This window comes from Rutilus rutilus (genome assembly GCF_951802725.1).
Source record: "Rutilus rutilus genome assembly, chromosome: 9".
NCBI classification, from domain to species: Eukaryota; Metazoa; Chordata; class Actinopteri; order Cypriniformes; family Leuciscidae; genus Rutilus; species Rutilus rutilus.
This window is the reverse complement of record NC_140223.1, coordinates 12,549,335-12,568,121: the sequence shown is the minus strand read 5'-3', so window position 1 is coordinate 12,568,121 and position 18,787 is coordinate 12,549,335. Positions and strand designations below refer to the sequence as shown.

At 39.1% G+C, this 18,787-nt stretch overlaps 1 protein-coding gene across 3 annotated transcripts in view; it reads left to right on the top strand.

Annotated features, from left to right (window-relative positions):
• Positions 1-18,787, top strand: part of cadm2b (cell adhesion molecule 2b) — a 222,351-nt gene that overhangs the window by 172,369 nt on the left and 31,195 nt on the right. For all 3 annotated transcript variants that reach the window (XM_084419470.1, XM_084419471.1, XM_084419469.1), the window contains exons 4-5: positions 13,392-13,544; positions 15,799-15,936. In XM_084419470.1, coding sequence (XP_084275596.1) covers positions 13,392-13,544; positions 15,799-15,936 — 291 coding nt within the window. The remainder of the gene's footprint in view (positions 1-13,391; positions 13,545-15,798; positions 15,937-18,787) is intronic.

The following is an 18,787-nucleotide window of genomic DNA, read 5'->3' as shown; positions in this document are numbered from 1 at the left end:
TCCCATTCGCCATCTCAGAGTCGGACAGTTGCCTTCTAAATATCAGCATCCTTAAAAATGCTTTGAACAACTTAGAACGTCGGTGGAGAAAGGATCATAACATCGTAATATGCATCATATACATAATTCACCCGCTATATTATAAATGTAGACGATTTTTCATATCAACCGAAAAATATACCGGTATAACCTGGCCTCTCTTGAGACTGCTTCTCAGCAGTTAATGATATGCTAAGCCCGCCCACAAGTTGACGGCATTGGTTACTTGCATGTTTGTTGAGAACAGAGATCATTATTCCAGTCTTCAGTGTCACGTGATCCTTCATAAATCATTCCAATATGCTGATTTGCTGCTCAGAAAACATTTATCATTATTATCAAATTTTTATGTTTTAATACTTTTGTGGGAACCTTGATGCATTTTTCAGATTTTTTTTTAAACCATTCACATTTTTATAATTTTATTTGTTTAAATAATTTACATAAAGTGGGTTGAATTATGAAAAGATCAGAACTCTCAACAGACAGATGAAGGAATCAATCAGCTAAATGAGAAAAACTTTGTATCAAAACAGTCAGTGAGAGACTTTCAGCTGTTTGTATTATTTATTTTCTTTGTGCTTTATTTTAAAACTGGATGTCACCTAATAATTTACATGAAGTGGGTTGAATGATGAAAAGATGAAAAAGAACTCTCAACAAACAGATGAAAGAATCCATCAGCTAAATGATCCGTGTATTTTCTTGGTCCACTTCCAGTTCCTTTCCAAGGATTTGCGTGTACAAGATGCACCAGAACTATCCATATTTGTATTTTGTCACGTTTTCTTTTCACATCTCCCAAGTGAACTACATTGGGCCGGTTCTTGGCAAGCTCTCCCAACTGCACGGAATATGGGTACAACGTTTTCTTTTGCTTCGTGTTTGCAAACACCAGGGTACAGAGTCTGGCGCCGCCACTGCAGTCACCATGAGAGACAGACAAACCAGTCGAGGGGGTTTGATGTAACACTGACACAGATTGGAGGAAGTGAGCAAGCTGGCAAAATCAACCAACATTCTGCCAGCGTTCAGCCAACATAATGCCCTCCTGGCAACGGTCCTTCAACCACCTCCCTTGGAGTGGACAGATGTGCTGTTGTTGAGAGCGAAGTAACAGTGGTAATTCTGTATAGGGAAGTGTTCGCTTCAGATTGTACATTAACTACGCCAGATGTTAATTAAGATAGAATGAGCAGTATGTGAATTTAGTGGTTGTATGAAATCACATTTGCTGGAAGAGGAATGGTGTTTGTTGTGTTGGCTCTTGTTGCGTTGAATTGAAGGCACAGGCACACATAATACGCTGTTGTCATAAGCGCTGATCCTATGGGTGTTCAGGAGCTCAAGCACACACAGGAAAGGCAGCGTTATGTAAAAGTGAATTAATATCAGAACTATTAATCAATTTGTGTGCTTTTTACACCAGCCAATATAAATAGGGGGGTAATAAAGACTGTTGTTGTTATCTCCTTTGTCTTCATTGTATGCTGCTACCACACAAAATGTGGAAACCAACCTCCAAAGAAATGGATTTACCAGCTGTGTGTCTCCTCTTGCTTATTCAGGAGGAGCGATCCCTCAAGAACCACACCACCGATTTTTTAGACCTTGCTTTCCATACTCATTACCCAGACAGTGCTCTCATCTCATTTTATTGGACAGGACTCAACAAGGAGGTAAAGGCTAAAACCCCATTTCCCAGTGGTGGTCCTTGAGGGAAATTTATAGATTTTGTTTAAACGGTCCACTTTTCATGTGGTTCCCCATTCACTGTAGTGGAGGCCGATGAAGAGGATACCACCACCCCCTGCACCCGAACCCAGAGCCCAGCCAGCCGTCAAAAATGGATCTTGAGTCTCATCCCACCATAGACACGGAGCCTGAGTCTGCCGCGATGCCTACACCAGAGCCGACACCTATGCACATCATCGCCTGGGAGTCCGAGCCCAGCAAGTGATCTGGCCAGGTGCGAGAGCCGACAGCTCTGGGGATTATTTTGAGGAATTGTCTCCCGTCTCCGTTGGTCCCGCCCAGCTCCCAGTCTCCTGCATCTCTGATGGTCCCACCCAGCCTCCTTCTCCCGCCTCCTCTACCAAAGTCAGCCAGTCATCCGGCCCCACTTCCGCTGGTTCCTTTCAGTTCCTCTGCGCAACCTCTGTTAACTCCACTCTGCTGCACAGATCCGCCTCGGGGCCTTCCAGCTCCGCCTAGGCACGTGGATCCCCTTTCTCTGCCTCGGGCCGCCGAGCCCGTCACTCCACCTCGGCCCGTCGACCAGTCGTCTCCACCTTGGTCCCTCACTCTATGAGCTCCACCTGGGACCGTCGCCCCTCCGGCTCTGCCTTGGTCAGTGATCACTTCTGGTCCATCACCTGCACCTCGTTCCTTCACTCTTTCGGTTCCGTCGGGCTCCTCCTTCCCTCCGGCTCCACCTTGGGCCACAGTTACTCAGTCTTCCGGCACCCTGGCTTCACCTTGGCCGCTTGTCGCTGCAGCTCTGCCCTGTGCTCCTGGACCTCTAGTGTCGCAGCTCCTCCCACCATCGGTTCTGCCTTGGGCCTTCGTCCTGGCTGGGTCCCCACCTGGCTCCTCCTGCTCTTGTCTCCACCCTGGCTCCTCCCTCCGCCGTCTCCACCATGGTATTTCCTTCTGCCACTCCCGCCTTGGTCACATCCCTCTCCAGCTACACATCCTCCTCCAGAGCCCCCACCTTCCCTCCTGTGTTGGACTTTGTTTGTAGCTTATGGCGTGAGGACACACCTTCCGGGAGTAGGATGTTATGTCAGGAGTTTGTTAGTTTTTTTTGTGTTCTAGTTTGGTTTTGTTCCTGTTTTCCTGTTCACAGTCATTGTTAGTTTCCTAGTTTACTGATTATGCCCTAGTTTGTTTCCATAGTTACTAGACCCTTTCACACAGCAATCCCGGTAAATTACAGTAAAATTACCAGAATGACTTTACAGGTTAATACACAAATACTGTATGCTGTTCACACAAGCAACGGCGTTCTTGCTTTTTACCGGTAAGAGACCATTCACACATAAGCACCAAAATAATGGGAAATTCTGTGATGTCAGTCATCGGAAATTATCTTTAAACGCTGCACCGCTGTCCTCATACGCCTGCATGAGGAGAACACTTTAGTTTCACTATCTGTTCAATTTGACAACATTTTTTGACGTCTGAGTGAAAGGCATAAGGGATGATCAAACAGAACGCGTTTTTGCCTCTTAAAAACACGAGATGTGCATAATAGTATCCATGCAGAGCCGTAACACTGATGAATGGAAAAGGCTGGGTCTCGAGCGTGACACGTTGAAAAAGCAGTGAGACATGGCGCAATGGTCAATGATGATCATTTAGCGCATATTTAAATAGAAAAACTAATAAAAATCTTATTGTAAATCACGTAATCTCCATAAGAGCCCTTTGTTTCTGTTACTCCTTTTCGGTTCTCCTCACTGCATGGTGTCATTTTTGTTCTTGAGATTCTTCTAGTTTTTGTTCTAGAGTTGGTTAAGTTGAATAAAAAGTGTTATTGTTATCTTCTTTGTCTTCATTGTGTGCTGCTACCACACAAAACATGATCATTTTAATATAGCAGTATATTTTTTATGACAAGCAAAAGGCTAATTGTTGTTCAGTGCTATATATTTATTTATGGTACCATATCATTTATATTTATGGCTACTATTTATTTTGGTTATGGGGTGATATTAGGCCTTTGCTGTGTATTAAATGAATTTAATTTGAGAAAAACTAAATGTCTTACCATGTTTGTTTTGTTGACGCTTGTGTAATTGACACTATTTGTTGTAATAACACCGCAGTACACATTATTTGCTTTGAATATCTTGTATTTACATATGTCCTTTTTCATAAAGATTGTGTGTTATTTCGGGAAAATCATTATGCCGGGGGGAAACGTGTAAGGTGAACAATTTAAAGTGCATCATTTAAACGCATTGCTCTCAGTGGGACTAAAACAGTCATTGTCAGCAGTGTGCCGGCAGTATGAGGGGGCACGTTTGGCATCAGATTCGGGACATTAGTGTGCAGTGCACTATTGAACGTGGAAGGAGGGCAAAGACAGAGACTGAGTCGAGAGAAAATCAGCTGTGGTCGTAATTAGGTCTGTAAACTGAGTCTGAAAGATTGTCAATCTCTAGTGGCCTTGGGAAATGAATGGTCTGGTCTTGAGTGACCGAAGACTTTTCTGCAATCAGTATTAAAGGATTTAGACGTAGGTGTCTAATTCAGTGTGGTGTAAGAGTGGGTGAGTTAATATTCCTTTTGGTCAGATCGTCCCTATTTGATTTAATCCATTGTCTAATTCTGCCATTCTGTTGCAGCTTTGTTGCATTTAGTTGCACCGTAAAGCAATAGAGAATGTTTTATTCCAACCTGCCCATTATCCAAATATTAAAAGGCTTCTTGAATGAAAAACAACTTGGCTGCTCTGGTGATTTGTGGGCAGGATACAGTACTGAATATCACTGAACCATCATTTGAAAAATGGCTTTAATCCTCAATCATGCACAATGGCAGCAAGATGTAGCTTTAGACCAATCGGGGTGTGTGAGATATATATTTTTACTGATGTGCTTAGGTACAGTCTATTATATTTGGATTCTGGACCGTTGGAATGAAGGAAATGGAAAATAAGATTGCTTATGGGTGCCTGCGCTGTATTTCAAAGAGATTCAAAAGAATAATAATGTTACACTGCACAACTAGAAGCACATCCTCTTTGAAAAAGATGGTCAATTGTGAAAGTGGGAATATGTAGAGTCTGTGTTTGTGCAAAAATTCCACATTTGAAAATGATAAGTCAACCATTACTATGTCTCATACTTAATGTTAGGGACTGGAACTCTATTGGAAGGAACTCATCGTGCACAGTTTGTGCTTCAGTGATACATGAAATAATACGGATTTCGAGAACAGGTGTGCTATTTCTTTTCAAAGAATTCATCCTTTTGGTTCTCGGCTGGTGAATGCTGAAATGTGCAAACTTGCATAGACTTACAATGAGCGGTATCTCTTGACCAGAATATCATTGGGTTTATTAACACGGCAAGCCATGTAATGCCAGAGAAAAGTAATGCCTCAACTTACATTTGGCAACGTGATAACATTGTAACAAGCTATTTAACTGTAATTTTATTACTAGAAACGTATTAATAATTCGTTTCACTACCTGTTTCTGCGGACAGTAATATTATTACTCTAACGCATTTCTGCCCTACACAGCTCATACTTGCACAGGCACTCACAGTGTCTTCAGAATATGTAAATATCTACTAGATATTTACTGACATAGACAGACTTTTTGCTTTGTGCAGTTATTATGCTTGCAGCAACAGTAATTATATTGTTGTTTCTTACAAACTATCAGCCCTTTCACCAAGAGAGGATGGCCGGGTCGATCAAGTTAGTGGGCGGCCTAAAAGCTTATTAGTTTGATATTATGGTTCTCAGAAGTGGTACAGTTGATCACTAACCAACCTGCAATTTTTACCTACACTACGGTAAGGGAAAGCCCCATTCATTGCCGTTTGCCCTCATCACCAATCCTTTTTGTGAGCGGCTATATCTGAGAACAGCCTGCGAAACAGAGCGTCAGGGTCTGGATATGCAGGGAGGTGTGTATGTGTGTGTGATTCACATGCAGAACACACTGAGTGTCTGTGGGGGTGTGTGATTCTGGGCTAAATCCTAAATCCACCCCGCCTAGATTACCAGATACCTCTCTTCTGCATGTATCCAAGTGAAGACACAGGAAGTCTGCATTATACAGACACCAACCACTCCTCTGAATTATATAGCAGTGGCTTATCCATAATAATGCCCACCGCGCCCTGTGTGCAGACTGTGTGGTAGAGTGGCTAAGCTTGATGGATTGCTATCATTTTGCTTGCAGTATAAAATAATTTATATATAAAATTTATATTAAAATGTGTTTTTACTTTTTTCAGAGCATTTTTTGTCATTTTTCTCCCGTGGTGGTACTACAGGGTTAGGGAAAAGGTTGCAAGACATTTTGAGCTACATTTTTATTATTATTAATGCAACACAATTGAATAGACATATGATTTTAATGTGCTTTTTTATTAAGCAAGTAAGTTTCCTATAGGTTATGAGAATATGATTAATAGCAAAGAGTGTTCCATTTGTTTGGTTAATTTTTCTAAGAATGGTCATTTTAAATTATTTAAATGTGATTCATGTGCATCATTACTGAATAGCGTTTAAGGAAGTTTCAGTTTGTCATCTTTCGTATTAAATGTTTTATTAAAAATGTATGCATTATTTTACATATTTAAGTATATTTTATGTATTATATGAGTTGTTATATTGGTGGACATACATGAAAACACAAGATATGGGAATACATGCCTTGATTATGTAAAATTATATATACATATATACATATGTTTCAATTATATAGAGCCTCTCCCAAGCTCAAGGACGCTTCACATAAACATAAATTATTACATATATTATTTATTATACAAATTATATTATTTAGATGGTTCATCAAAAGGCTTAAAAATATTTTTTGAGTTATATCACCTTCTCCAGTGTTGTTATTAAAATAGTTTTCGGGAATTGAAATAAAGCTAATATAAAAGTATAAGATAAACTTGACATGAAATGAAAATTAGAAATATATATTTTTTAAACTACTAAAAATTTAAAAGCACATAACAAAATTACTAAAACTTAAACTAAAATTAATATGAAAACTAAAAATATAAAAATAAAAGTGGTGTAACTCAAAATATGAATAAATGCTGTAATAGTATGTGCATGATGCTAAAATAACACTTGGCCAAGCCCTAAGCAAGAATGATAAAATCAATTCTGGTAAACAAAAGATGGTGGACAATAACCCATAAGCCTAGACTACCCTTGTGCCCTTGAGTGTGGTGCTTAACCTCCCCTCCAGGGGAATTGTTGCTGTAATAAGTGGACTGGTTGGGATAAAAGCATCTGTGCAGCTGGTGTGGTTGGCCAAGAGTTTGGGGATCCATTTTAGCCCAAGGCCATTAGGAGAGAAGCGCAGCTATGATGAGTCGCAACCACTGAAAAATCGACAAGCACCATATGTCTCCCTCATCGTGCACTATTAATGTGATCACAGTGTATGATTCATCATGCTAGAGCCGGATTAAATTAGAATGTATATGTCTATTGCTCCACTGTAACATGATGTAAAGACCCTGCGTATGGGAAAACAGCACCTGCAGAAGGTATTCGTTTTGCACTTCATAATGAGAGATCAAACTACCCTTTTATTGTGAAATGTAACCTCACAGGTCCTGAATAATTTATAGTTGCTCTATGGTGCGGCGTATGTGTTTTTACCAGATGTATGAATTGGAGCTGAAATCCGACTCTATGTATCTGAGACTGTCTATAATGAGCGTAATTTTCAGTATACATATTGATGGCGATTTTTTTTCTGAGCTGCGACAGTATTAACTGCTCTTTCAGAGGGTATCTCAAATGCTTCTGGCGCATGATTCCTGACATTCATTAGAGATGTTCAGCTCAAATTGCAAAAGGTCAAATTGCAGAGTGGGCTCTTAATTGGCCTGCGGCAATCAAAATGTTGTTATGTTCTAAATTACTGCATTAATGGACTCGTTAAATCGCTTATTAGATGAGAAGATTCAAAAGCGAGGAAAATGCAGAGGAACAACACGAGGCGCTGTGACATTGCACAGTCGTCTGGTTATGTTTAAGTCTACAAAGGTCTCCAAGGTTATCAGTAAATTGTCTTTTCCTTACACTTTTTGAAAGGGTTTATGTAATGCTGCTCTCTGATGGGTATTTTCAGGTTTTACTTGTATCAGCACATTCTGCTTTGTCAATTCCAGCTGGTCCCTTGTGTACTATTGAGGCCATCGTGATTTATATTAGCATTCACCTCAATTGTGGGACAATAAATGTGAGAAATCAGACTGTGATAATTTACTATATCTGTGTGGGGAAAAATCCTATTCAGGAACAGATGAAAAAGTCCAACACGCATTCAACTCGCAGAATAGTCAAGGACAACAAGGACACGTCCAGGATATTAAATACAAGTACAAAAAGTGAGATCTCAGAGATAATTTGTTGAGTGACTCAATATTCAGTTATGTTTCAGGCATATTTCAGGCACAGATTATATGATTATTTAGACTAGAGAATCGCCAACGTCTTGGGTTCCATTCCCAAGGAATGCATGAACCGATTCAATGTATACCTTGAATACAGTGTAAGATAAAAGTGTCTGACAAATGCTTAGATGTACATGTAAAATGAAATGACCTCAGCTACAGTCTGACCACTGAAACTGTTTCCCAGTGGTCACAGCACATATGCACCACAAATATAGAGTTATGGTGCTTGAGTGGGAAATGAGGGTTCAAATTTGACTTGCAACATTTCCCAATCTCATACCCCTTTCTTTTCCACTTCACTTCTGGTGATCTCTCCGCTTTCAGCAGGATCAACGGGACTGAAACGGCACTGCTCCATTCTCAAGGAAATCAAACTCAAAATGTTGCTTAAGTGCTGCATTCCATGAAACACTTCTACAATTATAGACTACTGTAAATGTTTAAGCATTTTAAAAAGTTATTCTGTTTTTCACTTTGTCTAAACCACACTTTTGACTCCAAAACTTCCGGAGATAAGACAAGTGAAACAAGTCATCCCATCTAACATTTCCACACTTAGTTAAATGTCATTTCTAAAGCTCATCACCTCACATAGAGCCAAATGGGCCTCTAATGGGCTCCTATCATTATAGCATTACCAGTCGATAAATGAAATGTTAAGTGCTGTGTGACATTTCAGCAAGTCTCTATTTGTAGCTTAGCATTAAGGGTGTTGTAGGCAGAGATAAGGGGTGGTTTCTACTATGACTGTATTAAGTTCATTTGGGTCTTACATCTCGGTTGTTGATGAATGTGAAGATGAACAAAGGTTGATTGAGTTTAACAGTATGCTTGGTTATTAACTAATGACCATTTAGGTTGATGTTAACAGAGTGAAAGATCAGTGGTAAAACACCTTCTGTAATGACCTTCAAACATCATAATCATCAGGTCTAATTCAACTTCGATGACCTACAACGTTTGCGGGAATGCTTTAAACAGAGTTCCTCCTTAGGAGGGTAAACAACAGTTAAATCCTATCTGATGAAACAAACTGCATGTTTGCATTTTCTGTTTGCCGTTGCATTTCTGGATTAGCTGTGGATATTGTACGCTCTGAGTCTCAATTTTACATGCTCTCAGTGTAATACAGCTCACATGAAAGCATTGTGTTCTTCGACTGACCCAAAAATGTCTTGTCTTGTGTTCTGATATAGCAAAAAGCTTGATGAACAAAGGCTAACTTTTTTTGATGCAGCATAAGAAACTAAACCTTAGAGATTTGTCAGAGAGAATTGGGTTCTGGTTTAGCTCTTTTATGCGCAGTATCTATTCCCCAGTGTTAGTTGAGAAAGTCTAATGTCAAATTTGACCTGATATGACTTGGTGTAAAAAATAAAAAATAAAAAAAGTCTGTAATAATCCCACAAGTGTCATCATGTCAGTTGTTGCCCAGTTTATCCCTTGCACCTGGTTCATAAGATCTGTTTTAACCTCCGATCATTGGCCACCTGCTTGGCCCCGAGAGCTGCTGGGAAGTAGCTTCCTGTCTACGATGGAAGTACAGGCTCACGTCCCTACAATAATCACAGCCTGTCCAGATAGTGACCAATCACAGCTGGCCGTTGGAGCAGCCTAATTGCAGAGAGGAGGACTTCTGGCTTCTCCAAATGTGTCAATGCCAAGATCGTCGCTGCCAGCTGCGGGACAGTCACAGCCTCGGGGCCTGTCACTCATGTCGCCCGTTTTCCGTCTCCTCGTCAGATGGAGTGGACTGATTATGTCAGAGTAGAAGCTCGGCTCCAAAGTTGGATGTTAAATGTGGTTTCAGAGGCTTGTGCGGAAAAGTGCTGGGAGTCTCTCAAAGTGCACTGCCAAATGATTGTTCACAAGAAAGGTGCGAAGACATTTTGTTGGCAGTTCTGTTCCTTCCAAGACCAACAACACCAAATATATCTAAACACACTATATTATGCAACCGCACCCACATTCGCATGCACTTACGACCTTGAAAATAACATTCACAATCTGCTCCATTATCCACTGTTGTCCTCTTCAATTCGACTGCATTTCTTTTCGCCAAGTTTTTATTTGTGCGCCATATTGAGTTTTAGATAAAAGCACAACTCAAAGATGCTAAATAGGGGTTCGCACCATCAGGCTGTTGTAAGATTGCTCCAGCCCAAGGGAATGCTGGGATGTCTGTCAGGTCATCTACAAGTCAGCCTTCCCTTCTTCCCCGAAAATGATAGAGAAGGACACAAGTTCAAATCGAAGGATTTATACTGCTCTCTAAGTGGAATAAACCGTGTTGAATAAGTCAGAAGGATGTTGGAAACCCACCATTTCATCATGTCGACTTATTTAAGCTCTGGGAAAAAGAGCTTTGTCAGACGTTGGCATTTCACGGAGGTTGTGACAGATTGGAGCTAACTCTGGGCATCTGGCAGGCTTTCGATTATTTTTTTGGAAATGTGGATGCGGAGTTTTGCCAGTCCCTGTTGGCCTGAGTTGAATTGATAACAGTTGTCTGTAGGGTTATTCAAACCTTTGAATACTTGTTTCTGTCAATGGATTCAGGATAATGTTTTGAGCTTGACACCATTGTGTCAGAATAAAATGTAGCAGTGTAAGTGAAATGAACCAGCGCATCGTGAGTAGTATCAAGCCCTCTTTGAGAGTAGTATTCACATCTTCATTTGACCCTGGTGTAGAAACAGATTTGACCACTGAAGGAAGTCTAACTTCAGACTCTGTGTGGGTGGATCTTTTTTCTTCCTCTCAATATCTTTGTTCTCTTCTCTGTCGTTCTTTTCAACGCCCACATCCCTATATGTTATCGTTGAATGACTTGAATGGAAACCGCCAAGCATTTTAGAGTCTAGGCACTGTACCATCAACCCTCGGCTGTGGTACAAACAGCGACTGCTCCTCGCCTTGGCAGCTTATCATCACCTTTGTGATGTTCGACGTATGAGTGTGTGTGTGTTTGTCTTTTCTGTAAACAACAAGAGAGCGCACTCTTTTCTTCCATTCCTCCCTCTGTGTCTGAGGAAGATAGAGGGATATGGGCTGGTGAAAATGTGTCATATGTTCATAAGCTTTGATGGTCCTTGTCTCGCCGGGTTTCGTTGGACTCTATCAGCAGGCCCATGTGTAGCGTGAGCCCAGACCTGATCACCTTTCCTCCCTTTATCCAATGCCGCTGTGTCTCCGTGCCAAACCATTCCCCCTTCCCCCCCTAGGCATTTGCCATCTCCACAAATCCTCTATTCATTCTCTATTCATAACTCAGCACACATTCAGAGGGAATATTTAAACAGTCTTGACACATCCTCTAAAAAGATGCGAAAAGATGCGTCTTGTAGCGTCAGATTATATTGTTTGGAGACACGATGCTTTTTTAACATGAATGTACATTTAAAAGGCTTCGAAAGACGACACAATTGTCTCTGCTGACATGTGAGTAAATAATTTTTTTTGATTTGACATGTCAGTGTGTGCATGTAACAATGTTCCCAATAGGACGTTGAACACGTCTGTGTGGAATTCCCCAGTGTTACAGAGTTTACAGAGACCAAAGCGCGAAAGTCAATGCGCTTTTGTTGAAACAAACCATGTCTAGACTCCCTATACAATTCATAGCATATGTCTGTTGTTATATACTGTATATATATATGTGGATGGAATTGTTCACAATAAGACCAATAAAATGCATTTATGAAGAGAGTCAATTTTGCTTCCATGCTGACTTTAAAGCAAAAAGGGCGACTTAGATGAAGCAAATAGTGTGCAAGATGCTAAATGAAAAGTCTCAGTTTCTCTTGCTTTTTTTTCAAACAGCAAAATACAAGTGGATTGTGCATTTCAGACAGTGTGAGGTGATGAATAAGGTGACCTTTCTGTTCACCAGTCTCTCAGATGCCAAAAGCTCTTCTTGGAAATTGCAAACATAATGAATGAATGAATGGCTGCTTGTGGCTGAGAGGTAGAAAGTGTTGAAACTCTAGTTAGAGACCGCAGACGGCTTCAGTGTGAAGGTGACAGTCAATCGCAGTGGATATTCAGAACAGTGGGACTTTCAAACACGTTTGGGTCACGATTATGTGTACACAACTAATCTCGTGAATAATTCATAATGTCATGAATAAGTAAGTGGACACAAGTCTTAAGCTTTACCTCCAAGATATTTCAACTTGAAAACCTCTAATGTTTACAAAAAGACACTGTGGTTCACTAATAAAAAGTACCATGGTACTACCATATTTTGGACATGTTCCGTGCACTAATATTTTGATATATTTAGTGCTTCTCAAACTGTGGTTGATAGAAGCCAGTGGGCAAATTTGGACAGGATTCTGGTGTTAATTTTAAATGGCAATGCCCTTAGAGTATCAGGACTTAGATATTACTTCTAATTCAAAGGATGCTGCATTTTACTGTCTAGTGTCTGCATCACTATATTGGGGAATTAGGACCCATGCAGATCACAGGGCTTTCCAGAAACAACCTTATTTTCACCAGGAGGTCTCCCATCCAGGCATTGACTAAACTACACCCTGCTTATGGTGATAGTGTAACAGATGTGTAATGCATGCTGACAGTGTTGATTAAGAACTTTAGTACATGAACTTTAATATAAGCAGAAAGGTGCACACTTTTCATTATTAACTTTGTAATATATTTCTTGTTTATTTACTTTCAAAAATAAACCCACGCTGAGAAATATTCACTGGAGTAAAAAAGTGTGACAATTATCCCCGGTCTCCCGTGTATATTGAGTCATCCTTGTTTGAGCAAGAGAATGTCTTTCTTTGTCTTTTTGGTTTGTTTCTCCCCATGATATTTACATGTGTATTTTATCTAGAGGCATACAGTAGATTCATCTTGGCCATTTATATGAGTTTCTCATTGCCTCAAGATTGTTATTTCTATCATTACTTTTTCATTTGATATATTATTTTTGTATGCCTACTCTTTATGTTTTGAGGGGACACAAATAAAATTCCTTTCTTTTTGTGTCCTGGATCCTTCTCGACCAATTCCATTACACATGCCACCAATCGAAATACTAAAGTTGATACCAACACTTTACCATGCAACCACTAATATACTTTTTTTTTTTCAGGCAATGTGACTTTGACTGTTTCTCCAATGTCATTTTTATCTTACTGATTAGCTATTGTTTTTATATCTTAGCATTAAGGGACAACCGGATTGAACTGGTTCGAGCCTCGTGGAAGGAGCTGACCATCAGCATCAATGACGTTACTCTGTCAGATGAAGGACAGTATACATGCTCGCTCTTCACCATGCCTGTCAAGACTTCCAAGGCCTTCCTGACTGTGTTAGGTAAGACTTCTCATAGATCAGTCTACCTCTCATTCTCATCAATCTGCGCTTTTAAGGTCAACACACTCATCACTGATCTTGGGTCAGTGTGTTCTCTTCCTTCACATGATCTTGTTTTCTTTTAGCCCTTTGGTGACACAGAGAGTGATTTAAATGAGAGAATTTCACACTGGCTGATGGAGTCATTAGATGTGTCACTGCTTTGGTTTATAATCAGCTTGTGCACTTCTTACTCTGTACACCTTAATATACCACTTTTAACTATACATATTTATTACGTCCACTAGAGGTAAGACGCAATAAATTAAAGAAAAAGGTACGAAAGGCTTCCAGCAGGCCGTAAGATCAAATGAACCGAATGGCGAATACAAAAGAAGGCGAATACAAAAATTATAATATAAATTTATTGTGAATCACAAAAGTAAATAACAATAAAATGGTTAGGATTCGTTAGAAGGACCCACGGCCCAAACGAAAATGATATAACGATAAAGTAGAATTCATTAACAAAAATGAATAGAGAAATAAATCAATGGAGTGGTATTCTCATCAGAGAGACCCAAGGCCCAAAATAACAAACAAAACCCAATCTAGCGAAATTAAACGGCAACGTAAATAACCTAACACAATGAAAAGTAAATGAACTACAATAAAGCTTACCAAACTACGCTCGTCAAAAACGTAGAATAAATAAGTTCCAAACAAAAGAGCAGGTCTCTCCTACATTACCACATTCTAAATAAAACGCACAACCAAAAGAAACACGAAAAGAATATTTTGATCTGGCGGCTGGCAGGAAGTCTGAGCCATTGCGACCGACCCGAAGCCGCAAGAGTTCCCTCTCTTAAGCGGAAGAGGAGTCCTTCCAGCTGATCATCCAATTACCGCTGGCAGGCGGCAGCACTGTTAGCAAATCAGCGATGATCTGAAACTCAAAGAAAACATCAAAAAGCATACACAGGTATTATAAAGACACAAGGAAAAATAAACATAACGTAACAATATTGTTTAAAGTAACTTTACTGACAATGCTTGTTTTTTTTTTTTTTTTTGTGTTTTGGTTTGTTTTGTTTTGTTTTGTTTTGTTTTGTTTTGTTTTGTTTTGTTTTGTTTTGTTTTGTTTTGTTTTGTTTTGTTTTGTTTTGGTTTGTTTGGTTTGGTTTGGTTTGCCGTGATGAGCCTACTTTTATCTTATGTTTGAATTTCACTTTTCACAATGCATATTGTTTAAAAGTAACATTACAGGCAATTGTTTTTTTGTTTTGTTTTGTTTTGTTTGTCCAACAGTGGTGGTACTGCTTTTATAGTATATTTGTATACCACTTTTCACAATGCATATTGTTTAAAAGTAACTTTACAGGCAATTGTTTTTTTGTTTTGTTTTGTTTTGTTTGTCCAACAGTGGTGGTACTGCTTTTATAGTATATTTGTATACCACTTTTCATAATGCATATTGTTTAAAAGTAACTTTACTGGCAATGTTTTTTTGTTTGTTTTTCCAACAGTGGTGGTACTGCTTTTATCTCATGTTTGAATACCACTTTTCACAATGCATATTTTTTAAAAGTAAGTTTACAGGCAATTATTTCGTTTTCATCCAACAGTGGTGTAACTACTTTTACAAGTGGATCAATTTCTTTAGCGTCATTACGGCTTTAGCGTCTTTACATGGTTATTGAATATATAACATTACAAAGACAAGGCAAATAAGCAATTCTGACACACTAGTCCCATGTTAACATGTACAATGCTTAAGTCATTTGGCTAATTGTTCATTTTTAAAACTTGTTCTTGAGCAATACTGGAATAAAATGTCTTTCTTTTTTTCTTTTTTTAGGACGAGTCTAAATCTTTTCCATCGTAATCAGAAGCAGTGAACCCAGAACATCCATTTAATCCCCCCAGATATGATTGTGTCATTGAACAGCTGTCTGTAGGGTTCGATGTACATTAGAAGAGACCTTGGTAGAAACCAAAATCTTTATCTCTCATCCAAATTCTCTCTGTTCTAATAAAATCACAAAATACTATGAAGCAGAAAATAGAATTTATATATATATATCTACCGACAAACATATATATAAACTCAACAAAAAAAAAAGATCAAAAACAATGTCAGTCAAGCCACATTTGACCTTCAGGCAAGAAATATTCCTGTGAATCAGTTCATGTTCAGGTGGGAGGCTGAAATCATAGAATCACCCATGTTTCCATCAGTGCTGCCTATAATCTTCCTCTTCTGTTTATATATCAGGTGTTCCAGCAAAACCAGAAATCACAGGCCTCTCGAGACCTGCCCAGGAGGGGGAGGACGTCACACTGACATGCACCACATCTGGCAGCAAACCGGCTGCTGACATCCGATGGTTTAGAAACGACAAGGAGGTGCAAGGTAAACAAATCCCCCCGGATAGCCTAGAGCTAACTGTGTGCAGTGAACAGTTGCACATGTTGTCAGAGTGCAAGTGGTACATAGTGTGTAATGTGTAATGTTACACTAGCATATTTATGAATTGTGCAGCTCTTTACAAAGGATCTCACAGCGTATAGGTTAGTATTATATAATCCTGGGCCTTGAAGCTGAAGCGTGTCATTTTGCAGTGTACTGCAATATACTGCAAATACTTTCTGCATTCCCAGTTTAATGTGCATTGACTGGACTCGTCTTTCAAACACATTTAAATCACAATTCTTAACAAAGGACATGATTTCAGGTAGTTTCTAAGGAGCCCCTAAAGGGGCATGGTGGTGGAAAAAAAGATGGGAGGAAAAATAATAAGTCAATGCTTTAGCGTTCTCTCGCAATAGTTTTGCATTCCCCTATGAAACTATGCCTTTTGAGCTCTTTGCAAGCAAACGCAAAGTTTCTCGGCGGAATGCAAATGTTTTTGGGAGGGAACACAAAGTTTCTCGGGGAATCGCAAAGGTTTTGCGAGCAAACGCACGTTTCTTGTGGGAACGCAAAACATTTGCGAGAGAACGCAAAAGCATTGACAAATAATTTTCCCTCGTATTTTTTTCCTTCACAATGTCCCTTTAGGTGCTCCATAGGTTTCATATGCTTTTGAAAAACGATTCTTTTATAAGGATTAAATTTCACAAAATCTCAAAAAAAAAAAAAAAAAAAATACTTTTTATAAATATAAATATAATTACATTTTTGGGGAGTTGCAAAACATGACATGTTAAGAAGCATTCAAATAAAAAAATATATATATATTTGTTGAAAATACAGTAAAAACTGTTGTGCTGCTTCATCAATTTGTAGAAACTGTGAAAAAAAAATCTGGATTCTTTAATGAATAGAAAGTTCGAAAGAAGAGCATTAATATTTATAGCAATATAGCATTATAAATGTCTTTACTGTCACTTTTGATTAATTACATCCTTGCTGAAAAAAAGTATTTTAAAAAAAGACCTTTTTTTAATATTAAAATGTATTATGAAAATATATTTTATGCATATATTTTATTTATATAGTGTAAACACTGGCTCAACCAGTGAGGTGAAACAAGACTTCATATTTGTCTGAACAATCTACCATTTCTGACAAAAAAAAACGGAATTGATTCTTTGAGTCAATCAAATGTACAGTATTGCAGCATAGCACAACACATCAGTTCAACTTATCAATGTCACCCCAGATATCCCTCCGAGGGCTGAGGCTCACACATCTCAGGCAGAAGCCCCTGGTTGTGGTGATTGATGGTCTGAGACTCCGTTAGACAGGACCGACTCAGAGATGGCATTCAGGCAAGCCATAGTTAAAGGCCAGTGGCACACGGGAACATAGCATCACAGCCAGACTGCCTGTCACTCACACCAATTCAAAGGAATCTCGCTCTATGATCTGATCTTGTGAGACGTGCTTCTAGAGACCAGCACGCTGGCCCAAACAGAATATCTAACACGTGTGATACCGCTCACTTTAGGATGGTCAGGGAGATACGAAGCCTTGTATCGGGTCACATTGGTGGATACCCTGGCTTCCGTCGACACAACTTTCAATGTGAAACATCAGCACAAATCCAGGATCTCCTGAGAGCTTATTTACCACAGAGGTTTGCCAGTGTTTTCAAAAAAAAATGTTTTAGATGCAATTTACTTTATCTGGATCTGTGCTAAATATGCTATACTATTTTCCTTCTTTCGTGTGCTTTTCATGCTGTTTTAACATATCTGGATAGGTTTGCACCTTATCCACCTTAAACTAGGACATGAAGGTTGAAATAGGGGGTTAGTAACTACAAGAAATTTGGTTGTACAATTAAGTGCCCATTTATACAACTAAGTTTTATAGTTCACCCAAAAATGAAAATCCTGTCATCACTTACTCACCCTCATGTCGTGCCAGACCAGTAAGACTTTCGTTCATCTTCAAAACACAAATGAAAATCTTTTTGATGAAATCTGGGAGTTTTCTGTCCCTCCATTGACAGCTACGCAACTACCACTTTAACGCTTCAAACAGTTCATAAGAGATATATTACATACAAATATATATATATTGGTAACAAATTAACCATTTGTTCCCACGAATTAAGAATTCATTGTCTCCACGATTTACTAAAACATAATAAGTGATCAGACCGTATAAGGGATCAGACTTCCAATTAGAAAAAAAAAAATCCCTTTTATTTACATTGCAACATTATGGGTGGGTGTTTTTGCCAGTAAGCAACAATCCAGAATACCCTAGCAACCACCTGCCATGCCACTCAGAACACCCTAGCAACAGTTTCGGAATGCACAAAAATAATACTCAGAACATCTTACTAACCAAGTAGCAGCTCCTTGGCAATAATCCAACATCAAAATGTAAGAGTAAAAGTGAAAAAATCTACTTAAAAAATGTCTACCTCTCCTCTGAGAAATGCAATTGATTTTCACTGGTTGATTTTTACCTACACACCAGAAGCGTTGCAGAGGTCTGTTCTGGAGGAGGGTGAGAAATAGCAGATTGGACTTATCTGCAGTTTCCCAGTTAATGAGACAAACAACATGCGCTCATTAGTGTGAGGAAACAAAATAAAAGTCACTCACATGAGTGTATTATTGGTATTAAATGACCCACTATACCGCTGAAAGGGGTAGTTCACACAAGTCATTTTTCAAAGTATCTTCTTTTGTGCTCCACAAATTTGGAATGACATGAGGGTAAGTAAATGATGATAGAACACTGTAGAAGTGTTGACTTAGTTGACTTAACTTAAAAAAAGTGAGAAAACCCGTTGCCTTAAAAT